The sequence below is a fragment of the Vipera berus genome (assembly GCF_964194415.1).
Source record: "Vipera berus genome assembly, chromosome: 3".
NCBI lineage: Eukaryota > Metazoa > Chordata > Lepidosauria > Squamata > Viperidae > Vipera > Vipera berus.
In genome coordinates, this window is record NC_138204.1 from 70,400,278 (window position 1) to 70,427,874 (window position 27,597).

Here is a 27,597-nt window from a genome sequence, read left to right on the forward strand (position 1 = left end):
GGAAGGTGGTGAAGAATGAAAAAAAATGGGACAATGACGTATTATAGGGGAAAAATAATAATACATTTTTTACTTTATAAATCCACCCCATTGCTTCAATGGGCCTGAGATTATGGTTACTTTCTAGCATTGCTGAAGATCAGCAACCATTGCTGTGATTTCCTGAGAAGTTTGAACCAATCATCTTTACTGAACAGGTTGAACATGTTGCATTTCTAAAAACCACAAAAAAAGAATTGGCTTCCTTATTAAATTATTATAAAATTTACTTAAAATTAATTTGAAAACATAATGACGTCTAATTAGATCTTGCATCTGCAACATGTTAACAGTTTGGTAACTGCTCTTTATATATTATTGTGCAGTGCTTGACTGCTGATCTTGGAAGTATAAAATCAGAAATCTAATTCCATTAAATCTTTAGAATTGAGCAACTTAGTATTTTTTAGACAGCTGTCTTTACCAGATTATTGAAAACTTTGGAGGAGCAATGCTGTCCTCCATATTTCAGGACAAGTTTAACACAGTGGTCATGAGTTGATTCTAGATTGGGAGAGAAAGAATCCCAGATGAAGTTTTTCATGAGAAGGAACTTATTTTTTTTTAAGGCAACAGGTTACTACTGCAATTGCTTTACAATTAAAGTATGATAAAGACAAAGTTTTATAAATTGCAGGATACCGTTGCTTTAGTGAAATGCAATAGAGAAGAACCAATGCATATGTATCCAATGGAGTTATTCAGCAAGTCAGCCAAATTTCTTTTGTTTACCTTTCTAGTGAAGCCATTCTCTCCCTTCAGCGTCAGAGCTGAAATCACAGAGGACACTGGGCAACTAAAAGTGAGTTGGAATAACCCCGAACTTCCAAAGAATGACCTTCAGTTTCAAGTTCAATATATGGCTAGTGGAGAAGACATTAACTGGAAGGTATGTTCTGATTTAATGCAAACTAACTAATGCTTGAGTGAATTTTCTTCTGTCAGTTATATTCGTGTCTGGTTCATCTTGGGAGGAAAAAGAACAATTTTGATGTGTTTCTTTTCTCCAGGCTATGTAACAGATATCCAGTCTTAGCTTTATTTTTTTTTATTTTTTATTTTAATTCCATTTATATCCCCCCCCTTCTCCGAAGACTCAGGGCGGCTTACAAGCTTAGCCAATCAGAAATTATTTTATTATTATTTGTTAGGTTTCTTTGCTTTTTTATAGATTCAGGAAGTTTCTGCTGTATCGGTTACCTCTGTGAGTATTGCTGTACAAGATCCCTGTACAGTTTACATGGTTCAGGTGCGCTGCAGTATGACTGAAGGAATTGGCTATTGGAGTGATTGGAGTAGATCTGCTTATACAGTTATTAAAGATATCAAAGGTCAGTATATTACCTACGTGCTTTTGGCTACTTTCATTTAGAACAAGCTGTATATAAACAATTTGAAATATACATTATTTTTTCAGCTCCTTTGAGAGGACCTGAATTCTGGAGAGTTATTAATGAAGATCCCACTACAAACCAGAAAAATGTCACTTTGCTTTGGAAGGTACTTCTGAGAAGAAGAAGAAGATGCTCAACTTCTAATTTTTTTGTAACGCTCTATTACTCCTTACAGTTAGATATATGGAGCTAGCTAAAACCGCAATCCCTTTACTGTTAATGTTGCTAGGATAATAGTCAATTTGGATTTCTCTTTCAATTAGTTAAAAGTATGAAGAAGACATTTTATACATTGTCATGATTTACACAATTCTTAACATACATTAATCAAGAACTATTTTTTAAATAGAAAAGGGGAAGTTTTTTTTTAATTTAAAGTTCCACAATGTAACTACTTTTTAAAATGTAATTGTTATTGTTTACATGCAACTTTCAGAAGTGTATCTTTTTTCAGGACTATTTTCTGATTAAGCTTTGATTCAGGAAAAACAAACCCTAGTAGTTTTAATGCTATAAGTTACCTGGGAATAGAATTTCTAAATTTCTTTTCAAAGGAATTAAAGGTTGAATTTTTTTGCATTTATATTTGTGATAGGAATAATGCAGGTTTCAGGGATACATGATCCAAACAAATTTATTATTATAAAAATCAGCAAATTTATAGCATGGTTCTTTAGATTCCTACAACTTTTTAAAAAGTTGAACAGGTACAACTGTACTTGCAATGTCAACAGTTAATGCAAATAAAAACTAAAGCCAAGCAGTTCTTCCTTCTCCTTGTAGTATTCTACATGATTTCGAAATATGCTCCAAGTCCAAAGGATTCCCAGGCCTAAAGATTAGATCCTGAAGACACAAGGGCTGTTGCACAGAGAAGGAGAAAACACTTTCTTGTACGAGCAGACGTCTGTTCCCATGCCACTGGATTCTACCCAATGCCTTAAACCAAAACAGTCTGCCTGTCTAAACTAGCAAGTGTTTCCAATCAGAATTCTTAGAAATATGGAACCAGCTCAGTTAGTTTACTAAACCAGAAATCCATCTAATTGCTTTCACACTTTAAAAACCTCCAGTGCACTCTGGAAAAATCAGTTTAAAATTCTTGATTTCTCAGCAAATTAGTTTAATTTCTGGCCTAATTGGCTACATAAGACTGTGAAAGTTAATATTTGTTGGAAAAATGATTATCAAATGAATCAAATATCTTCTGTATTATTTTTTTAAAAAAAATATATCTAAAGTTTAGTTTCAGCCACAATACAAAATATCTAATATATATGTATTTTTTTACAGCCACTGATGAAGAATCTTTCTTTATGTAGTGTTCTAGATTATGTAGTAGAGCATAATACCTCAGAAAACATTGCTTGGTCTGACTATATAGAAAATGACACTACTTACATCTTTTCATGGTCTGAAGATATACATTCTGTTAAAATTCTAGCTATCAACTCAATTGGACCTTCCTCTGTGAATTTTATTTTAACTCTCTCACAACGAATAAGCACAGGTAAGAGCAACCATTTTGGATTATTGCTCCCACAGAACCCTTTTAATGTATGACTGTACTTTTAAATAAAGAAGGTATTTAGAAACTACTGATCTTTTGGAAGGTCCTCCCTTTAAATAGAGTGTAGGATTTCCAACCAAAATCTTGAATACCTTCATTTTTATTAGTCTCGTGCTGGAATGCTGATTTATGTCCTGTATATACTGTAAAATAGCCAAAATATATGGAGAGTGTTCTCATTGAAAGTATTCAGTAATCTATATTTTCCTCAGCCAAGGACAGTATGTTACTTTTGGGTGGCATGTAGAGGCCACAGTCCAAAATTGCATGCAAAAGTGTCAATGGGGTCATCATACATTGAAACAATGGGTGTAGTTGGGTGATAAAAGTCCTGCTCCTTTTCACATGATTGATTCCCCTCTCTCCACTGATGCCCTCCAGAATAGTGGAGGAGACAAGGCAAAGATCTACATTTGATTTACAAAACTACTTTTGTATTAAATATTGTTGATTATAGTTTCTAATTATATTTTAATACCCACTTCATTACAAAAAATAATGAAGTATAGCTATTTGGACATGTGGCTGGGGAGATTAAAGTTTTCTGATCTAAATTTGATAATTTTTTATCCAAATAAATTTACTTGTATTACTTCATGTGAATTAAACTTGTGTCTTCTAATTGGCAATCTAGTAATATTATTCTTTTCTTTGCTTGTGAAGTTTATAATATTTCTAATCTACAAAGTAAAATGAAGTAATTTTGTATTTTCTTTCTTAAGAGACTGGATGAATTCTCTTTCAAATTTTCCATCTGATTACCATTTTTGTTTGCTTGTTTGTTGATTGGTTTGAGTTAGTAAACATTGTGCAGTCTCTGAACGTCTACCCAATGAACAGCAGTTGTGTAATAATGTCCTGGACACTTTTACCTATGGATTGTGTGGTTACATCCTTTGTAATTGAATGGACCAATCTAAATGGAGAAGAACAAATTAAATGGATAACAGCTCCTTCTAATGTTAGGAGGTATCATATATTTGGTGAGTTTGAATATGAAACATATGCCTCTGTTTTGTTGTTATTGTTACAACAATACTTACGTTGGAAGAAAAAAATAAACTGGACGTGAGATAAAACGAAGGATGAGAAATTTTGTGTGCATATTGATTTATTGAAAACTAATGAAGAATGAAAATTCCTGAAAAAGTCATGCTAAGTCATATTTAATATAACTGCATTGATTTGTTTAAAAATAGGAATTTTAAAATCCTTCCTTCCTTAATTTTTTGGCAACATGATCTTGCAATGTTAGGGAACTACATATAAGAAATTAAGCAGCAGCAGGTTGCCCCAACTTAAATTGTGATAGATGTACAAAAAGAGTGTTACTTTTATATGTGGTACCATTTTATTCATGATTTTGAGAAGCTATTTGTAGCTCTCCATGTCAAAGCAATAGAATATAGGAAAATGCCTGTTTTCCAAACTTGTCTCAAACTGGTGCTTGATTTTCTTTAATTCTGAGGCTTTCTATAGCTGTGAGTCTCTTCTATGAATCTGAATGACTGTGAGTTGCTGGTAAATTAAACATTATTGCTTTATTCCAGATAACTTCGTTCTCATTGAGAAATACAGATTTAGTTTATATCCAGTCATTAATGAAGGAATCACAAAACCTGCGACAACAGAAGGATTTTCCAAAGGTGATTTTAGTGAATTATTACCTTAGAACTTCTTAAATAATAATGAGAATACAAATAATACTAGGACAGCGTTCATAACAAAAATGAGTGTTTTTTAAAAACTTTTTCCCCATTATGTGTATATTCCAGTTAGTAGAGAGAAAAAAAGCTGCTTGCAAAATATAAGTGGTTTGAAAGAGATTGTGTTGTTAATGACTGCTGCCACTCAGACTACAAAGGATTATGCAAGTGACACATTTTGGAACAGTCACATATTTATCATGCAAATTGTTTATCTGTCATGTGTGACATACTTCCTCCACTTAAATTCACAAGATGGCACTATAGACACAGCTAATTTTGTTAAGTGTTAAAGCAGCCAAAAACATATTACTAAGTCTACTTGACTGGACTGCACTCTTGTCCCAACTGAAAAAAGATACATCTACAGGAAGCAATAAAACAAAAGATACTAACCTTGTGTATGATTCATGGCTTAAATTCTCATAGGAAAACAGTTTTTTCTTCCATGGTAGCATTTTTTTTAATTAAAAAGAGGATGGCTAATTTCAAATATCACAAGAAGAAATATGGTGAGCCTGATAGTGGCTGATTAAATATAGAATCAAACAGGAAACAGAGTTCCTTCAATATTTTAAGAAACAATTCATATGGAAATGTGAACTTGTTCATGGGCAGTAAGTACTCCTGACTATTTTGATTAAACTGAAGCTAAAATGATGCTCCTTCAAACAGCTCTTCAAAATTGCCTAGTTGAATGCATATCTTCCCTGAGAAGATGGGACCAAAATACGATTTAAGTAGTACTGCCTTTTCTTTGTTATCTGTTCTGCCCTCCTCAATGAGCAGCTGGTATATACTCTGAACATCTCTAAATAAGCCCTTTTGCTAATCTCAGTACATTCTGTTTTTTTTAGTTTTCCTGACATCTCTCTATAAATCTAAGTATATATTTACTGTTCCTTGGTAATATGTCTACCTCTTAAATGTGCCTTTTTGGTTTTTCAGTTTTTTCACTAAATTTTATGAGCAATCCCATTGGGTTCTTCTGCTCCCTTCCTTTTTATTTCCACATTTTAATTATTTCCAATTTTTCTTTTTAGAATCTCAGTTTTCAGGAATTTCCATTCATCTGTGCATACTTTTTCCATTTTTCTCCTACTATTGTGGAGTCCTATATATAATTATTAAGAATTTTTACAGTTGGATTTCTTGAAGTCTAAGATATGTGTTTCACTATACTATATTTTCTGCCCCATCCCAATACTCTTACTTTTTTTTTACATTGTAGACTGAATTATTAGTTACATATTAGTTAGAAACAAGCCAAGGAATGCTAATTCTGTTGTAGCTTTCTCCCTTCTCTGAAGAAAAATATTGTCGATCAAGCTGACTCTTGAGTGTTTTGGAAGGATTGTTTCCCAACAGATATCTGAACAATAAAGTCTCCCATCAGTCATACCTTCTCTCTTTGAAGACTCAAAAACTGAAAAACTTCCATCTACATGAAAACTTTACTTATATCTTATGATTAATATTATTGAGTCATTCGTAGTAGGTTTTCAAAATAACTCAAGTTTTATTCCTTTTTCCATTTATTATCCTAATATTTCAGTATCACAACCAAGTTCTTTGCACTGAATTTCTTTGGTAATGTGGATATTTCATGTTAATGTGATCACAAAGAAAATAATAGAAAGGATGTTTGTTCTCCATCAGTTATACAATGTTTATAGGGACTGTAAAAAAGCATGCTTAGTGACATAATAAAGTGAGACTGGATGACAAAAAGTTTATATAAGAGAATGACAATTTTTTTTGAAAATGATAGAAATAATATAGAGAAAAAGAGTGGTGAAAATATAGCCAATGAGAGCAAATAATGGTTAAGATTAAAAGGTACATAGAAAAACAATATATTTTAAATTGGTGGCAATTTAAAAACTATCTTGGAATTGAAAATTGTTAAGAGTCTGCAGCAGAGTAAATGGAATTAAAAATGATTAAGTGTTTTGGGATGAAAATAAAGTGAGGGAATGCTAGAAGTATTCTAAAAATACATATGGGAATAATAAGTAGGTATCAAAAGTGAAATTAAAATAAATGCTATAAATGTACAGATAGTCCTTGACTTATGACTGGTTGGTTATGATGAACTTCAAAAAAGCTATTTTTGAATTGTTCCCAAAATGACTGCTGCACCTTCTCCCTCATGGTCATGTGATCAAATTTTAAGCCCTTAGCAACCAGCTCACATTTATAATTGGTTGCAGTATCCCATGGTCATGTTATTATGATTTGCAGTGGTTATTTTTTTGCCATTTTCCAGCAAAAAACATTGCAAATCAAAATGTTTGGTGGTAAAATGGTCATAAAATCAAGTTGGTCACATGATTCCTTGACTTATGACTGCGACAACTTACAATTGAAATTGTAATTGTAGGTAGAGGACTACTTGTAGTATCCAAGAAAAAAAAAGATGAAAGGGAAATTTTGGTGAAAATATTGATAAATGATAAAAGTACAGAAATGTTAAAATACCAAGGTAACTAAAAATACAATTATGGTTTGCTTATGAAATGGCTGTGTGATGTATTTAATATGTGTGAAGACTTTAAGATGTGCGCATATTGATTGCAAGATTCTCCTATACAAAAGACAAGATACCTGGAGTATCTCCTGCATTACGGAGACCTGGTTGGGCCCAGAGGGCGGTGTCCCCCTGGTGGATCTTTGCCCATCAGGTTTCCAGGTGCTGCACCAGCCTCGGGCTCAGGGTAGGGGCGGTGGAGTGGCAGTAGTGGCGAGGGAGACCTTATGTCCGCGGGAGGCCACCATGGTCCAGATAGTCGGGTGTGAGTCCCTCCTCCTGAGATGTGGCCCTAGAGCTCAGTTGGGCTTGCTGCTGGTGTACGTTTCGCCTAGTCGTGTAGCAGCAGCCCTGCCTGAGCTTCTCGATATCCTCTCAGGGTTGGTGGTTGAGTTCCCCAAACTTATAGTTTTGGGTGACTTCAACCTACCATCCCTGGGGGGATCATCTGAGTTAGCTCGGGAGTTCATGGCTTCCATGACGGCCATAGACCTGATGCAGGTTATTCAGGGCCCAACTCATGGGGGGGATCACACGCTCGATTTGGTTTTTCTATCCGGACGGTGGTTAGATGATCTCGGGGGGGGGTTCCCCAATTATTACACCCCTGTCATGGACCGATCATCATCTCCTGCGGTTGGTCTTCCATTTTGCCACTCCCCGTCGTGGGGTTGTTGAGCCAATGAGATGGTTCCATCCTAGGCGCCTGATGGACCCTGAGCGGTTCCAGGCGGCGCTGGGGCCCCCACCTGCCTCCTTTGCTCACAGCTTGGTCGATGCCCTAGTGGAAGCCTGGGAAAGGGCAGCCACAGAGGCACTCGACCAAGTTGTACCCATGCGGCCCTTGACCCGGCGCAGATCCCAATGGGCTCCATGGTTCTCCATGGAGCTCCGGGAGATGAAGCGTCGGAGACGGGGCCTAGAGAGCTGTTGGAGATCCAGCTGATCCGAATCTGACCGGTTACGACTAAGGTCGTTTACGAGAACTTATCTCGCGGCGATGAGGGTGGCAAGGTCTAACCACTTCGCCACCCTCATCGCGTCCGCAGATAATCGCCCGGCCGCCCTGTTTAGGGTAACTCGCTCTCTCCTTAATCGGGAGGTGAGGGAGGACCCCTTGCAGGGTCGAGCCGAGGAGTTTAGTTGATTTCTGTCGGACAAAATCGCTCGGATCCGGACCGGTCTGGACTCCGACTGGGCAGAGTCTGACGATGAGGATACGGGCAGCCTTGTCGATTTAATCTGGGAAGAGTTCGACCCTGTGACTCCTGAAGAAGTGGATAAGATCATGGGGAAGCTGAGCTCCACCACGTGTTTGTTGGACCTGTGTCCCTCCTGGCTGATTTATGCGGCCCGGGATGGGACACAAGGCTGGCTCCAGGCAGTGATTACTGCTTCTTTGAGTGAGGGTAGCTTTCCCGCCGCCTTGAAGGAGGCGGTGGTGAGACCCCTCCTCAAGAAGCCTGCCTTGGACCCAGCAATATTAAACAACTTTCGTCCGGTCTCCAACCTTCGCTTTCTGGCGAAGGTTGTTGAGAGCGTGGTGGCGCAACAGCTCCCTTTGTTCTTGGATGAAGCTGATTATCTAGACCCGTACCAATCGGGTTTCAGGCCCGGGTACAGCATGGAGACAGCATTGGTCGCGCTGGTGAATGATCTCTGGCAGGCTCGGGACAGGGGCTGCTCCTCTGTCCTAGTCCTTTTAGACCTCTCAGCGGCTTTTGATACCATCGACCATGGTATCCTGCTGCGACGTCTCAGGGGTTTAGGAGTGGGAGGCACAGTTCTCCAGTGGTTCTCCTCCTACCTTCTGGGACGTTCGCAGTCGGTGTTGGCAGGGGGGCAGAGATCGACCTTGAGACCTCTCATTTGTGGAGTTCCTCAGGGATCGGTTCTCTCGCCTCTCCTGTTCAACATCTACATGAAGCCGCTGGGTGAGATCATTCGTGGTTTTGGAGTTAGGTATCATCAATATGCTGATGATACCCAGCTTTTTATTTTGACCCCAAACCACCCCAGTGATGCCCTCGACGTGATGTAATAATAATAATAATTTTTAATAATAATGTCCCGCTGCCTGGAGGCGGTCCGGGTCTGGATGGGGAGGAACAGGCTTCGACTCAACCCTGACAAGACTGAGTGGCTGTTCGTGCCGGCATCCCGGGAAATCCGATTATCCCATCTCTGGCCATGGGGGGTGAGCTATTACCCCCCGTAGATAGGGCACGCAACTTGGGGGTCCTTCTAGATTCACAGCTCTCTTTAGAAGAGCATATTGGAACTGTGACTAGGGGGGCCTTTGCCCAGGTTCGCCTGGTGCGCCAGTTGCGACCCTATCTAGACCGGGATGCCTTGCGTACAGTCACTCATGCGCTCGTGACTTCTCGTCTAGACTACTGTAATGCTCTCTACATGGGGCTGCCCTTGAAGTCCACTCGGAGACTTCAACTGGTGCAGAATGCAGCCGCGCGAGTTGTGCTGGGGGCTTCCCGATACTCCCATGCTACACCTTTGCTCCGCGAGCTGCATTGGCTGCCGGTTGCTCTCCGGGTGAGGTTCAAGGTGTTAGTGATGACTTACAAAGCCCTACATGGCATGGGTCCGGATTACCTACGGCAACACCTGCGGCCGGCATCAACTTCCCTCCGTCCAGTGCGCTCCCACAGAGAGGGCCTCCTCAGGGTGCCTCCGATCAAGGAATGTCGATTGGTGGCCCCCAGGGGGAAAACGTTCTCTGTGGGCGCGCCAGACCTATGGAACCGCTTGCCGGTTGAGCTCCGGATGGCCCCCGACCTTCGCTCCTTCCGGCGCGATCTCAAAACCTTTCTTTTTGAACAAGCTGGCCTGGTCTGATGGGTTGGGTTTGGGTTTTATAAGCGGTTTTAACTTTTAATATGTATTAATTTATTACGGGCATTGTTGTTTAATTACTTTTTAAATTTTGTATCCTGTTTTTTATTATGTATTGCCCTGTTCACCGCCCTGAGTCCTTCGGGAGAAGGGCGGTATACAAATTAAATTATTAAATTATTATTATTAAATTATTTAAAAACTACTGGGGTACTAATCTGTTGAATGTTCCTGGGGAAATGTTTTAACTGAATTCTAATTGAAAGAGTGATAGTGTGACAATGAACAAAATGTGGGAAGTACAGTGCACCCTTATACTGGCCAGAGGTTCTGCAGATCAGATGTTGGTTCTTCTTAAAAAATTTATGAATGCGAGATAATTTATTTTTATGTTTGCTTGATATGTTTATGTTTATTCAGAATCCAAGGAATGTGAGACCAGTGGTATTTAACAGAAAAATCAATTAAATAATTGAAAGTTATACATACATTGAAAAAAACTAGAGTAGGTTGATACATTTGTATACTTGATGGAATCTGTGCTAAAGATGAAATAACAGATGAAAATTTTAAAATGTGATAATTCTGGTGCAAACGTAGTGTGTGGTTTACTTTTGAGTAGTGATTATTTGTCAAAATAAAACATGTATAAAATACTTTTGCTCTATTTTATGGACTTTGGTAGGTGAGAAGAAATTGAATGTTGAATACAAGAGTAAGAAACATATTAAAAATTAAAAAGATAGCAAGGAATGATTGTTACAAAAGAAATATATTGAGACAGTTTGTGGTATAGAGAACACGACTGAGAATTTAATTACAGAACAAAAATATGGAAGAAGATTGACGAGAAAGAGAAGGCCAAGAAATTTCCACTGCCCAGCAAGACAGTTGTTAAATGAATTTTGCTCCATTTTACATCCTTTCCTGCCACAGTTGTTAAGTGCATCACTGTGGCTGTTAAGTTAGTAGCATGGTTGTTACGTTATCTGACTTCCCCATTGATTTGTCAGAAGGTCACCAAAGGTGATCATGAACATGACCCAGGGACAGGTGCCTAAATATGAACCAGTTGCCAAGTGTCTGAATTTTGATCACATGACCTACAATGGTCGTAAGTGTGAAAAATGGTCATAAATCACTTTTTTCAGTGCTGTTGTATCTTTGAATGGTCAGTAACTAAATGGTTGTAAGTCAAGGACTACCTATACTCAAAATAAGAGAGGTGCTAAGTTGAAAGAACAAAAGACAAGGTATGAAGTGATATATGGAAACAGTAGAAGCAAGAATGATTGCAAGGATGGAAATATATGAATTGAATGAATGCCGTGACTGATTTGATGGAAACTAGGTTTAACTAAATTTTCTTTTTCTTATATCTTGCATTTTGGCTTTTTATTTTTTATTCATTTTCTGCACTTAGAATAACATTGCTTAGCTTGAAGCTGAATGGTATTTGCTTGATTATTTGATTGACTGATTGACTGATTCATAGAGCCACCCATCTCAGCAGTGTAATGGCTATGTCTGTTTGTACCAGTTATTATTATCTTTTAGTTCTAAGCAATCCTACAATCAAATACAGCCTTTAGTCTTAATTTTAATTTCTTTTTCTTTTGGGGAGCAATTCAATTATATATATTGCAAATGATTTCTCAGTCACTACAAAAAACATTTGAGAAGGCTTTCTGGATTCAAGCAAACCTTCCTAATGGCTAGTGTAATAAAGGTTTACATTCTAAGTATAAAAAATGTTTCTGTTTCACATATCACTTCGCCAAGCATAGTGGGACGTGATTGCTACTTACAACAGCAAAGCAGGAGATTGTATCTGCCTTAAATCTTGTTTTTAGTTCATATAATATCATTTTGTATAATATACATTATTAATACTTTTATATAGGTTTAGGATGCATTTCTTCATTTCTAGCAATATATTTTTGAAGCGCCTTTGAATGCTTAGTCCTATTAAGTAAGCATTACTTAGAAAAAGACTCGTTTTCAAATTACAGTCATTGTCATGCTTCTTTAGCAGTATTTTCTGCCTGTTAATGCTGTTTGATGATGCTTGTTTTTGAGTACTCATACAGAGAAATTGGGATGCATGGCTAATTTAGCCAGTCAATGCATTTTTTAATTATATAGTGAAACTTACCTAAACATGTTTTTAAAAAGTCTGATTAATTCAAACTGATCAAGATTTAACTCTGAGGAGATAAGGACTCAAGGTTTAAAGCCTTTTTAATCTTATTCTGCATTATTTAAGCTGGAGGCCTGGTGAATTTCATGGGACTTTCCTGCACTGTACATAGGATCTGACTTGAAAAATATAATCTAGATATCTACAAACATATTCAGTTTTTATCTTAGGAGACTGAGGAGATATTAGGAGTATGTTAGGCATACTGTCTCTAGAACAATCCTTGCCCATTCAGTTTAATGTCACTGAAGTAATATCTTGCAGGTGTATTTTTATTGCAATAGTAATGGTTTTTTAAAAATAAATTACTATTTTTTCAGATGGGATTGAAAAGCAGCACGATGTGAACTTCTATGTGATTCTACCCTTAATGATTTCATGCTCATTTTTGCTGCTTGGAGCACTGTTGATTTTGCAGCATAGGTAAAGTTTTCATTCATGATGGCTTTCTGAATCAGTTCGTAGTAGGAGAACATTACACACAGTAATCTGTGTGATCATCCATTTGAATGGATGAAGAGAATAAATTTAAAAATTAAAATTAGGAAATATTTTCCAATTGTTAGAATTTGCTTTGTAGTATACTTTGCAGCAACCAAGAAGTTGTAATATTTTTACTCATCATTATTTGGTTTGATTTATATCTTAGCTTCTGTTAAAGACTGTATACATAGCACTGCCTCTTTTATTTTTCATATAGGAAAGAAAGAGCAGAGAGAGTGTGCCCAAATCATAGAGTATGTCTTCATAGCTGAGGGTAGCCTTGAACCAGAATCTCCCAGGTCCTGGTTCACAGCCTTAGACACTACGCCAAATTTGCTTTCCTTATCCTTTGAACCAAATCAATTCATTTATCTGCATTTTTCAGAATTAAGAAATTATTATGGGTTGATGTCCCAAACCCAAAGAATTGTTCCTGGGCACAAGGAGTTAATTTCCAAAAGGTATGGAATTCTGTTTTAATGCATTTCATTATTATATGTTACTTGGAAACTGAGGCCGATTATTATCATTAAATTACTAATGGGTTTTCAGGTTCACTGACAAAAATAAATCCACCTAAGTAAGTATCCCTTCCTACATAACTATACATGTACATTCTAAAAAAATCCTTCCAGTTTTTTATTATTATCCCTATTATAGAATACTATTATTATTACTATTATTCAAGCTCCAGTGCTCAAAATAAAATATATGCTATATAGAGATTCCATATTTTGTTTGGACAATATGCCACAAGCATTCAACATTTCTATTGGAACCATGGATCTTCAATCATTAGGACATCGTTTTAAAAAATTGGTCATTCTGACAGAGCAGGTCATAACACCTACAAAGCATTATGCATGTATCTAATCCACTTATCCCCATTTCATCCCTCTCTGTACATTTTTCTGTACATTTCTTGATTTTTAGGTGGTACAGATGGCAGTTTTATAAAGTTTACCATTATATACTTTATGAATGAAACTACTGTATAAAAGTTGAATTAAATGTTCTAATAGGTAGAAAACATTTGGGGAAATGATTTTTTTTTAAAAAATTAATACATTATTTTCAGTTTTCATTTCCATTAAAACTTTAGTTTCTCATCTTTATTGTTAATTTTATTTCATTTCATTTAAACAGAGAATGGACATTCTTTGAAGTCTAATCTTGGTCACTGCCCGCTGAACCATTCTGCCAGCTCCCAGACTTCCTTTACAAGTTGTTAGAAGAATTATCTATTTGAATTCAGAAGACAGAATTACTTACTATCATTTCATTGTCTGCTGACTTTGTTCGTACATAATAGTGTTGGAAATATTTTGTACAAAGGTTATACTAATGGTATTTCATAGCAAGGACAGGTTTTGTTGTGTAAGAGGAACACTTGAGGATTCAAGGACATTGGGTACTATGTTATATTCCTTAATACATTAAGTTCCCTAGAAAACTCAGATTAAGTAACCTAAGCTCAAAGAATAGTCTGGGCAAACAACTATCTTTATGTCTGGGTTGAATGAATAAAGCTGGGGTTATGTGGTACCTGGGGAGTGTTCCCAGCACCTAATTTAGAATGACAGATATAGATATAAAGCATCATGTCCTTAAATCCAGCAATATCAAGGAGTCTTTAATTCTACACATTTTCTTAAAACTATTTTGTTTTCTAAATAAGCAGGTGCTTATTATGGAGCATGTTTCTTACTTGGAGCATCATATGCTGAATCTTTACAAGCAATCAGTTCTGAACAGCCACATATATGTACCTAGGACACACTCAGTGTAGGTGCTTTTCCTGATTTTAGGTAGTCCTCGACTTACAACAGTTCATTTAGTGACCATTCGAAGTTATAACGGCACTGAAAAAAGTGACCTGTGATCATTTTTCACTTATGACTGTTGCAGCATCCCCATGGTCACGTGATTTACCTTCGGATGCTTGGCAACTGACTCATATTTATGACGGTTGCAGTGTTCCAGGGTCATGTGACCATCTTTTGCAACCTTTTAAAAAGCAAAGTAAAATGGGAAAGCCAGATTCATTTAACAACCATGTTACCAGTTTAACAATTGAGTGATTCACCTAACAGATATGGCTAGAAAAGTTATAAAATGGGGCAAAACAAATTTCTCACTTAGCAACATAAATTCTGGGCTCAATGTGGTCGTAGGTCGAGGACTCGTCAATTAGTTTCTCAATTTCACGTTTGAAAGCTGCTCTGGATCTCCATATTCTCACTGTGTCAATTTAGCTTACTATTTTCTTGTGAGAGGAAACCCTTACCTCATACCTCCTTCTGATTCCTGACAGAAATTAGCTACCAAGGGAATGCTGGCTTGATGATTTTGCATCAAATAAACAAAGATGACATTGACAAGGGATTAATCAGATTTCCTCTCCAGCCCAGATGGAAAATGCCTGCAAAGCACTGGAGGACTGCAGCAGATTGGCCAGGGCAGCACTTGTGCTTCATATTAGCAGAAGGGAAGACAGTTATGCCTGCAAATTGCTTCAGGGGGCTTGGGAAGTGAGAACAGTGATGATTTTGATGTGCCTTTAGTTGAATTGTGCCAAGAAATAGGGAAGAATAGAGTAAATGTTTTAGACAGAAGAGACAATGAAAATTATTATCAGGAAAAATAACCCTATTTCATTTATTTTAAAGTGTGTGTAAATGGCCTTCTGAAATTCCTCCTATATTTGTGATCAGCGGGAGAATCATTTCATCAGATTTCACAATAAAAGAGAAATTCTATAATAAAGTCAGTGGCTCTATGCCAGCGGTCTCCAACCTTACCATCTTGGTGGACCAGCAGAGATGGTAGAGGCTGCAGCAGTAGGGTGGGGGGGAAGAGGGGATGGTTTCATGTGTGCACACCACTTTCACAAATGGAGTGGCATGCACTTGCACACCACTTCCACGGCCCAGTTCCGAACCTGCTGTGGTCTGGTGCTGATCAGCTAACCTAGGGTGGGGGACCTCTGCTCTATGCAACATGACATCATTTGGTGTGTTCAGAAGGTCATGAACTTTGCATCATTTCAGATTACTGTTGGTGAAAGCTACCACAAAAAGTTATGACTTACACTATGCCGTCCATGACAAAGTGGCCTTTCACCCCTAAAATGATTAGGTAAGGGTATAGAGGCCAAAATATTGAGTTATCTGCTCTAGTTAGTAGAAACTGTCCCTGCGATTACAGTCAGAGAATGGGAAACAGGAAATTCAATAGAATAGAACTGCTACATAAAATTCTATAAAAAAATGGACTCAGGTTTCATATGCTAATGGCATCTTTTATATTCTATGGATTTTCAAACTTAATATAACAAAGTTTGAAAACTCCAAAGTATTTAAAAGCCTATTTAGAAGGTACAAACTTATTCTGTCCAATTTCATGTTAAACGCAATACATTCAAGGGCCATGTAGTTGTTTTGCTGAGACTATTCTACATTCTGCTACATACATCATATTCAATATTTTTGAAATGAAAATTATGAACATTTTGAAAGCTTTATTAATTTCTGAACATTTTATCTTTTATTTAGTCTAATTCCAGTGATAATTTTATCTTCTGTTTTAGCTTATCTACTTCATTAGAATGCTATCATATAAAAATGAAGTGTTGACAATTAACAGAATGGCATATAAATGAGCAGGATTTTCCTTGTCCTGATTTCTGATTTGTTCAGGGCACTTGGAAAAGAGCTGTATATTTTGAAGTAACTTCCTAAAGCTATGAACGAAAAATTAATAAACTATTTATCAAAAGACAAGTATTCTTCCTAATTTGGACACCATATTTTATATCAGACGAATGATAGAAACTCAATACAGTCTTTTGTCCACTCTCAATTTTTGATAAACTTGACAAACACAAGCAGGCAGACCACCAGCGAATCACAGGGAGTAGGAAATCCATCCCTATTTTTAGGAGAAAAATGAATAGATCTCTGCTATCTGCTGGTGCCCTTCTGCTTGTTTCTTTAACCAGTTAGTCGTGTTCAACCCTTGTTGACTTTATAGACAAGTGCTTTCCTTCTACTAGAAAGACATAAAAACCTAATCTAGATATTATAATTTCAAATTATAAAAAATGCAGCATAAACAGGAAATGACAGAAATTATTCCTTGATAAATATTTGATAAGATAAGGGAGATATTCTGGATTTTTCTACAACCCATTTAGCAGCAGTGGCCATAAGCATTTGTATGTGTTCTGTGTAATAAAGTATTGTGTGTGTGTGTGTGTGTGTGTGTCTGTGTATGTGCACTTTCACTTTCTTCCCAGAAACTAATCAGGATATATGCACATCACTGTTGTCTGCATGGGACAAGGAGTTGACTGAAGAAGTTTTACAAATTGTTTTCAATGGAACCCTAAACTCTGGAACACCTTAAGGGGATTCCATGAGAAACTAAGTTTAAAAAGGAAAAGACATCACTCAAACACAATGAATTTCCTATCATGAGCTTCCAGGAATTTCTTTAGAAAGAAATTTCAGGTTCTGTGAAAAGGTTTGAAAATCCTGCATTAAAGCGTCTCTGATTGTTCATGCCTGGAGCCTCTTTAGCCCTATAGCAAAGAGTTTGCCACCTCACATGGCTGTCTGTTTCATGGGCTGACAGTTTATAAAATTAGGAAGTTCCTCCTAATGTCTTCCTTGCATTTTAATCCATTGGTTCTCACCCTGGAGCAATAGAGAATAAGTCTACTCCTTCCTGTGTGAGAACTTTTCAGATATTTCAGTCTGCTTTAATTTCCACGCATCAGCTCTACAGGTCAAACATGTCTAGCATTTCCCCATAAAGCTTGATTTCTACATCCCTCACTATCTTGTTAGCCTTCCTGTGAATTTAATTTGTCACTGCCCTCCCTGAACTGTGGAGCCCAGATCATGACACGGTATAGGGCATCTCTCTATATGTGAATATGTATGCAGTGGGAAGAAAGGGGCAGGCCACATACACACTCTCTTATGCATTGTATGACCAAAAGGCAGACCTTAGGGTGAAGGACTGGCCAATATTCTGACCTCCTGTCCAACTGCCTTTCAAAGTGAGATTCATTGGAATTTTTTCTGGAATCCTTGTCTCCACAACCAATCTTCCATCTCATCCTGTATTTGGCTAATTTCCTCCTGCTGCAGATTTGGTCTCATTCTATTCCATTGATGGCAAAACTTTTAGAGACCGAGTGCCCAAAGTGCAACCCAAAATCCACTTATGTATTGTCGTGTGCTGGGTGGGCGTGGTGCATTGGGTGGGTGTGGCCCATTGGCTGGGTGTGGCTGCGGTGGTAAAGGCAGACTGGGTGGGACTAAAAAGTTCAATCAATCAATTCCAACTTTGCAAGATTTTTTTTCCCCTGCGAGAAGTCGAAATTGATTGATTGAACCCATTTTTTTGCACACGGCGGCAGAGGCCTAAAGCGAAAAGGTTTTATAAAACCCAGCTGAAGGCCTCGGACTGGGGCAATGGTGCACGTGCCCACAGAGAGGGCTCTGCGTGCCACCAGTGGCACGCGTGCCATAGATTTGCCACCATGGTTCTATTCCATTTACAGAGAATTATCTTGTTGACAGATACAAAGTTCTGAACTTCTTTTATGTAAGGAATAAAAAGAGTTTATCCATTTTCTTAGCATTTATTTGCCCTGTGTATGTTTGCATGTGCCACACACACACACACACACACACACACACACACACATGCTGCAGTTCATGTGTATGTGTATTTCAGACATATAAACAGAATGTTATAGATTCTTTTGGCTGCCTCTTGCAAATATGTTTCAGTTGCCACAATCAATTATCAATAGCAGGTGAATTTAAATTTGTAATAAAAGTATTATATTTTATCAGCTAATAATTTCTCTAACACATTAGGTTTTCATTAATTCATTATCTCCAATCCAACAAAATATTGGGATCAGATTCTGCAAAGGAGGCCAGTGTTGTGTTTGACTATCCTTCTGTCAGTAGGATAACTGAAAACAGACAGAACAGGCCTTAAATATGCCAAAATTGATTTGTAAAAGTAGTTTACAGTTAGGAAAACATCCGTCTCCATTATAATGTTGTAACAGAATACTGTATGCTATAATTTAGCCACATTAGCTGTTGACCACCTTCAAAAAAACTTCAGAGCCCTTTTCACCCATTTCAGCCGTTATCAAAACTTTGTTAATCCTCTCCTTCTCTTTCTCTCACTGCATATTTTAGCAACATAGCTATGCAGGACTGTGACAAACAGAATATTAATGGCACTTCGTGTGGAAAGTGTACAAATTCCCTGCTGTTAGCTCAACACCATTTTTTCAAAGATCCATGAGTATCCATTGAAGCTTTTGCCAAAATCTTTACAATTAGGCTGGACCCTTTCTAGTTGGCCAGTAAAAGTACATAGAAATCAGTGTCCAGCCTGCAAACCATTTCCCCACATTAGTTTCCTCACACAGGTTTGTGGCAAAGAAAAGAAGATAGTAGGTATTGTTGCAAGAGCCCCAGAACCCAATACAAGAGTACTATGTTGCTTTAGAGACATTGTAAATGGGGAGAAGGGGACAAGGAACCTGAAATGAAGCATTGATAGAAATTGTTATGAATGGGAAAGGTACCTCCAAGCATTCTGGAACTCAATTTAAATTGCAATGAGTCTCTTGATTACCCAATGACACTAATGTAACTTGGAAACAAAGATATGCATTGCCACTACAGAAACTGCAACAAATCCTCATAGGCCTTCTCCATCTTAATACATGTTAATTCTGATTTGGATTAAGCCACTGTGCCCTAACTTTCCAGCAAAAAAACAATATGGAAGGTCAGCTGCATAATATGTTTACAATAAAGTTCAATAAAGCTAAGCTAAGGAATTGCTCAGAAAAATGTTTTCTAGGGAATGGCGACAAAAGCAATATTGCTGAGATGCAAAACTTCTCCCACAGTTTTGGAGATCTCCTTAACCACTTACAAAGAAAGGCAGAAAATTTTGTCAGTAGTTGATGAGGATAGGAGTTTACTATGACAATAAAGACTATCTTTGAACTTAGGGAATATCACCCTATTGTTGATGTAGTCTACATAAGAAATACACTTAGCATCATTCTGGATGTTGGATAAACACTTGTGGTGTATATCAATGAGTGATGATTTCTGGAGATACAGCTGTACCATAGAATATAAACTTTGGCCAGAGTAAAATATTTTCAGTTAGTTTTACCGACAGGTAAGTGTGCATAGAATTGCAGGTTTGTTTTCCCAGTTATTTTGATTATGACTCATTTTATTTATCAGTTATTTTTAGTCATTGTATTGTTAATTTCCTCTTTATTGAAAGAAAAATGTACTATATCCATAATTCTAATTGAAAAGATAGAAAACAGAAGCCTCTAAAGCAGGGGTGTCAAACTCGCCACATCATGTGATGTGTTGCGACGTATCGCGACTTTTCCCCCATTTCCAGAGCTGGGGTGGATTTCAGCATGACGCATCTGGCCTTCGGTCCGGCAGTTTGTCACCCTTGCTCTAAAGCTTGCATTAAAGCATATAAAAATTAAATATCTAAAAATGCTATCGTAACTTGTAGATTTAAATGTATCTTTGTTTACTTTATCATGTCTGTTTTATGTTAGTGCACTTCATTTAAACTGAACTATATAAGTGATGACATCTGGATTCAATACCATAATTTGATTCCCCCCCCCCAAAAAAAAAGAGATTATTTCAAACATGTAATTGATCTGGCTTTGAAAATAAAGAACCAGATTAAAATATAATAAAATATTCATTTGCTTAATTTTTCCTATTCTTGTATTCTTTTCAGTATGAACAATTAACTGATCAATGAGCTTTACAATGTGTCTTGTTTTTTTAGCCTGAAAGCTTTGAGCATCTCTTTCTCAAGCATCCCGAAGCAATGTCATTTGGTCCGCTACTTCTGGAATCAGAAATAGTATTGGAAGATGTCAGTATTGATAAAGCAATGAAACATGAAGATAAACAAGAGTTACTAGCAGTTGACTCTCTGTTTGCAACCATTCAAGATTTTGAGCATGACTCAACTTGCTCTAGTGGTCATTTCAAGAGTGACAGTTTCTCTGAGAATGTCCACGATGGTGAAAATAAAGGAGGCAAGTCAGAACAATGTAATGTGAAATACGCAACTATTATAAGCGCCTCCATGTCAAGTGGGCTTTATGGGCCTCCAAAGGATTTAAGTAGCCCTTTTGACAGAGGTTTTGTGAGCCTTAAGTCTTCAGGTCCAGCTTCTTTCTCTAGCATTTCTTGGGCGGTAGGAAATCAAGCCTTTTTTATATTACCTGAATATTTTCAAGACCCTCCTAGAAAAACTGTCTCTCTGTCTGTTGTTTCCACTGAAGGTTTCTCAGAATCTTCAGAACAGGATCAAACTTTCAGTGAAGGTGACAGCCCAGAGAGAGGTTTGTTCTACTTAGGCATGGGCCCGCTCAGAAATAACGAAAATGGTATATTTTTAACAGAAAATTCAAATGTGGCACCATGTAACTTTCATACCAACACTCTCATTAGGAGCATGAGGATTTCTCAAAATGTAACACCTGATTTAAATGCTTTTATCTGTGACTGCAAAAGGCCCCTTCAGACCTTCATACCATATATGCCACAGTTTCAAACCCTGACAGTTAAAATACACGAGACAGCTAATAGCAAAGCTTAATTTATCCATACTTCTAATTTATTTTGATTATAGTGTTGTATATCCAACACGTTTCCTTCATGCAGAGCATTTTGGCAAATTCTGTATTTTGCAAGTGTTCAAGTTTTTATTAACAATCCATATTATTTAATTGCAAAGTAGCGCAATATTGTGTTTTCCTGAAGGAGAACAACCGGACAGTTTGGCAATATGCTTGATTATCTGAAAAGACAAAGTAAATTCTATCTTTCCAGATAAGAAGGTTCTTTTTTCCATAGTTAACTTGCACTTGTGAATAAACTGCTGTTGTATTGTCAAATTTCTGCAACTAACTGAGTGATAATCGAGCTTCAGTGATATTCTCAGGATGATGTCTGCATTATTTTCTGATTGAGGCTTCAAGGAAAGCTTGAAATAACTAAACTTATGCCAGCATGTCTTAAGTCTCTAATCTTGCAAGTTTAATATCAGTATATCATTCTCTATTGACACAGGGACCATAAAATCAATGGGCATGGCTACAATTATCATACTGCATAGAGGGAAACCTTGTGCAATACATGAATACTGACACAGATAATATATTTATACAGCCCTTGAATGTGTTCTTTATTAATGAAACTGCACATGTTCATCCTTTCACACAGTATTGTATCTCAAAGACTTTGTATTGGCAAGATAATGAGCAGTATTATCTTCAGAACCAAATTTAGAAAGTTGGCATGCTTTTATTCATGATTTGCATACAAAAATGAACAGTATTTGCTCATATATGGTTTTGTGACAACATCTCGATATTTCCTAGGTAATTTTTCCATCATAAATTTTATTAGAAAAGTTTCTGATTAGAAATTAATTATCCCAATTAAATTGGTAAGTAAACAATGATAGCAGAGTTCTGGGTATTAGATGATGGACAAAGGAGCTAATATAGAAGAGTTCTAATCTTGAATGAATTAAATTGCACATTTGTGGTTTGTATTCCTTTTATAAATTAATACTGCTGAAAAATATTTGAAACAAATCAACTGTATTTAAAGGGTTAAAAATGTGCTTGAATCACTGCTTTAAAAAGTATGATAGGAAAAACAGAATGTGGTCAAACTAAGATGAAGCAGTATATATCCGTTCTGCAATATATCTTACTTAACAGATTCTGCTTATACATAATGCATATAAATCCTTTAATTTTTACTTTTGGTTTTCCCCATGCCTGGCAAAAAGAAAATATATAAAAAAACATTTAGTAGAGAAAAATATTTTTTGTTCACTTCTGTTTTAGGTTTTACAGCTTGGGAAATCCAAATTCAAACACATTTTAAAGTTTTCTGTTCTATAATAATAATTAGAATCAGATTAAAAGGATGTAATCACATAAAAAATGAACATTTGAAATTAAAGAAGAACAACTTTGAATTGTTTAATGTAAACTAGGAGGAGGAGGAGGAGGAGGAGGAGGAGGAGGAAGGAAAGAAGGAAGGAAGGAAGGAAGGAAGGAAGGAAGGAAGGAAGGAAGGAAGGAAGGAAGGAAGGAAGGAAATAATACTCAGATATATTTCCTAATGTTATGCAAACTGCCGGAGAATTATCTCATTTCCTTTATCACCTTAGTTTTAACCATCAACATCCAGTGCAAATTTGCCTTTACAAAGGCTGAACAGAGACTGCTATTATCTATGATAAATATGTATTATCCATTCTGGAAAAGCTGTGTATCAATAGCCAGTGTCATGTATTTGAATGTATAAATATGTTTTTGATTATGTAATCTGGATAAATTTAGCTATATGTTATGTATTATGTCACAGCAATTATTTTGGAGTGAGTCTTTTGATTGTAACTGTACTATTTGCTAGTAGCACCTTAAATGTTCTCACGGCTGTTGTCTCTGAATTCTTAACACTGTGCCTTATTATGTGTTTGTTTGCCAACTTCATTGTAGTATTTTGAAATCTAGCTTACAATAATAAAGGCACCAATTACTGAAGTATACAGTATATATAACATGAAATTTATTCTATAACTTTTTATGCTATGATAAACCACAACTCTATTTCTTTAAGATGTGTAAAGTATTCATTCAAATTATATAACCTATTCATCTGAGTATGTTCTCCTTCAATGTGTTTCTGAAATATTCTTAAAGTATTTAGATAAGTTTACAGTAGTTTTGCAAGGAGTCTGTTTATCAGAAAGATGCAATACGGTATAGCAAGCTAGACTGTCATAGGTGCACTAGCAACTGAATAAATACTGATTATGTGAAAATGGCAATTTTTATTTAAATAAATTTTGCTAGGAGTGTGAATTGATCCCAAGGACAGTACACTTGATCCAAAGGATAGGATAGAGGGATTTGTATAATTTGATATCCTTTAGATCAGAGGTCCCCAACCTATGGGCTGCAGCGCAGTACAGGGCCGTGGCCTCTTGGCCACTGGGCTGTGTGAATAGCTGGGCAGTGCATGTGTGCATGTGCTCGCCCTCCCTTGTGCCACTGTTGCTGTGAATGTTGCATGGGCAGCAGCACCGCTAGTATCGCACGGGCGATAGCATTGCCACGAACTTTGTGTGGGCAGCAGCACACCACTAGTATCGCACGGGAGATTGCATTGCCACGAATTTTGTGTGGGCAGCGGCAGCACCGCAAGCAGCAGGTGGGTAGTGGCATGCCACAGACAGGCGGCGGCATTGCCATGAACCTTGTGCAGGTGGCAGCAGTGCCACCAGCAGCAGGTGGGCCACAGCATGATCATTGCAGCAGTGGTGGCATTGCTGCGGGCTGCAGCACAAGCCTCATGTGGAGGCAGTGGTGCAGTACTTGCGCCAGTGGTAACAAAGCCACGAGCCTGGTAGCGGCAGTACCGCAAGACTCACTCAGGCACCTCGTTCACATGCTCGCAGCCCTGTTTGCGTGGTGCGTAGGCTGGTGATCTGTTTGTGTGTGCATGGCCACATTCATGTTTGTGCATGTGTGCGTAAGGCGCCTGCCCCTCCCTCTCCCACCGGGCCGCCAACCCACAAAGGTTGGGGACTCCTGCTTTAGGTACATTGAGAATACTAATGCCTGAATTCCCAGTTAATATGACCATGCTAGTTGCTAATAAAGAATATCAGAAATATAGAAAAGGAGATGTATTTTTCTATATTGATATAAGTATAATTTATAGAGCTTGCTCTTGTAAAGTTATCTATTTTGCTTGTCCACATTATGTTGTTTTGTTGCTAACTAGAAGTTGTTAATTAAGTCTACTGTACACTGCTTAGTTGGTTTAAACACAACTGTCTATATAAATTTACTTTAAGTCCTGCTGAGTGCAGAAGAGAATGGTTTTTATGATTTTGGTAATACAGTTGTCATATTTGTGAAGTGATATATCTAGATTATGTTTGAATATACAGTATATATAGGTAAAACTCATGTTCAAAATAACTTCTGCTACCTTCAAAAACAGAACTCATTTTGAATTTATATGTGCTTTTGAATTCATGGGTGATATTTAAATATTAATGAGTCATTTTAAAAAGCTTTTACTCTGAATAAATTTAATACATACTATTTTTCAAACTGCAAGTAACATTTGTACCAAGGGTGATTCTGCTTTTTATATCCTATGTGTGTCCATAGAATTATTACCTCTCACATTATGTTATTTGATTAGTCTTAGTATTTGAATTTGAATGAAAAATGGGTTTTGAATTTTATTCCTGCCAAATGTTGGATTTAGGATTTCGACCATAATTTCTTAGCTGTTCAAACACAATTTGAGTTCATGTTTTAAAATACTTGCCAAAGTAATTTTGTATCTACTTTTGTGAATAAAAGGTTCACTGTTAAATTTGCATTGCAACTGTATTTTGTAGTCTTTTGTGCATGGGATTTTTGAGCTTTTTCCAGCAAAATACACCTGGAAAATTACAAAAAAAGAACAGGAGCCAATAAAGATATTGAATTAGCACATTGTAGAATAGGGGAACATAGCGCCCTGGCCAAAGCTGAATTGCTACGTTGCACTTCAAGACAGTATTTCTAACTGGTAATCACCAACTTGTTGGAATATGATTCATAGCATAATTATGGAACTGTAGTGAGGAACAGGGTAGATTAGACCAAGAGAATGAGAGACACAAGAAAGGAAATTATATAACATTGTACCAAACCAAATTAGAAATTATGCTAGGACATTGTTTGTGGAATCTTGCTTAAATTTGAACTAAGAAGTGAGATATAACAGCTTGTCACTTATTTGTTCTTAGAAGTGACCTTCCAAGTATTGTTGAATTACAACATTCTAAGGCCATAATTGTGGGTCCTTTGTCTGAAATTCCAGCCCTGCCCAACATGGGAAAAGCCTCCAGTCATGTTTTCACTGATTATTTCATGCGTCACATTTTTTTTCTTTTCCATTAAACCATCAATAGAATGAACTTTAATTTTTTTAAAATCATCTATTTACTAGTCAATCATATCATTAGCTGGCAACAAAAAGTGAAATTTTTTTGCCTGTCTCGATTGCCATCTAATTGCCATCCAGATTTTTGTATCTGAATTGCAGCCAGTGAATAAATACTATTGAACAGGAATCTGAGGAAGGGATTTCACTATAATAATTAATGTGGAAGCTATAAGTGACCCTAAGAACATCATGCAGACATGTGCTTGAGATAGTGTCCCATACTCACATCAGGGATTTGCTCAAAATTCAGATGTTGAAATTGAATCATGAGAGAAGTTAAAAACACTTTGGGCATTGTGCTTTCATCAAAAGACAAACATATAGGACACTTTTTGAGTCACTTGGTGGTGAAAAGAGCTATGTCCCCATATACACATTTTTCCTTTTATATGCCATAAAGGCGACGTTCAAAACAATTTCCAGGAATAAGCTTGGCTTAATATTAAGCTCTATTTTTCCTGGAAGGTTCTGGGTATTCAGCCTGATGCTTCTGTAAATGAAAGGGTTCCTTTTATTCACAGAAACCTGGAATCCAGTGCAGGATTCAGTCCTGTAGAACTGATAGTTGAAGGAATAAAAGAATATAGAGGGAGGGAGGGAAGGAAGGAAAGAGGGAGGGAGGGAGCTTGCCACAAACATAATGAGGAAACCAACAAGAAGTTGGAACTTTCTCCTGCTCCCACTGATTTTTTGCCCACCTGTTGTTATTCTGTAATTTGGCATCTTTGTATATAAACAGGGAGCAAAACCCACACTCATGATGACATTACTTAGTTGTGCAATGAAACATCTGCAAGCAAACAACCAAACTCATAGAGCAGACATGTCAAACACAAGGCCCGGGGCCCGGATCCGGCCCGCAAAGCCATCCTGGAAACAGTGAGGGAACGGCCCCCACTGCCTTGGTCCTGGCCCAGAGACCCTCCTTCTGCCAGAGACCCTCAGATCTGTCCCACTCCTACCCAGGCCCCCATAGGCACCCTTGATGCAAACGATGTAGAGCCGGCCAGGCCCACCCAGTAGGCCATACGCACTCTAGCCACGCCCACCCAGTAGGCCACACCCACCCGGCCCCCTGAGGGCAACCGCAATGCTGATGCGGCCTTCAATGAAATTGAGTTTGACACCCCTGTCATAGAGCATCACAGACTCCTTATTCAGCTCTAAACTACAAATAGTTGCTACTATTGGAACTTATTGACCTGCTATTGGAATGGCTGCAGGACTTGGGTTTGGCTAGTCTAAAGAAATGAAGAAATAGGGGTGACATGATAGCAGTATTCCAGTACTTGAGTGGCTGCCACAAAGAAGAGGGGGTCAAATTCTCCAAAGCACCAGAGGGCAGGACAAGAAACAGTGGTTGGAAACTGATCAAAGAGAGAAGCAACCTGGAATTAAGGAGAAAGTTCCTAACAGTGAGGACAATTAACCAGTGGAACAGCTTGCCTCCAGAAATCGTGGGCGCTCCATCACTGGAGGTTTTTAAGAAGAGACTGGACAGTCACTTGTCTGAAACAGTATAGGTTCTCCTGCTTGAGCGGGGGGCTGGAGTAGAAGACCTCCAAGGCCCTTTCCAGCTCTATTCTATTCTAAATTCTTATGAAGCCTTGTATTCTTTGCAAATATGCATAGATTGTGTATTTTACATTTCACTCTTCTGAAATCAGGAAGGTAGATGTGAAG

General features: G+C 37.4%; 1 protein-coding gene across 1 annotated transcript in view; it reads left to right on the top strand.

The window, feature by feature from the left end:
* LEPR (leptin receptor) overlaps positions 1-21,478 on the top strand; it is a gene marked incomplete at its 3' end in the record, with an annotated part of 43,258 nt that extends 21,780 nt beyond the window's left edge. Inside the window, exons 10-18 of the mRNA XM_081323565.1 lie at positions 780-928; positions 1,211-1,370; positions 1,457-1,539; positions 2,727-2,943; positions 3,804-3,986; positions 4,554-4,649; positions 12,610-12,712; positions 13,158-13,233; positions 20,657-21,478. Of these exons, the coding sequence (XP_081179691.1) occupies positions 780-928; positions 1,211-1,370; positions 1,457-1,539; positions 2,727-2,943; positions 3,804-3,986; positions 4,554-4,649; positions 12,610-12,712; positions 13,158-13,233; positions 20,657-21,478 (1,889 nt within the window). The remainder of the gene's footprint in view (positions 1-779; positions 929-1,210; positions 1,371-1,456; positions 1,540-2,726; positions 2,944-3,803; positions 3,987-4,553; positions 4,650-12,609; positions 12,713-13,157; positions 13,234-20,656) is intronic.
* Positions 21,479-27,597: the final 6,119 nt, after the last annotated feature.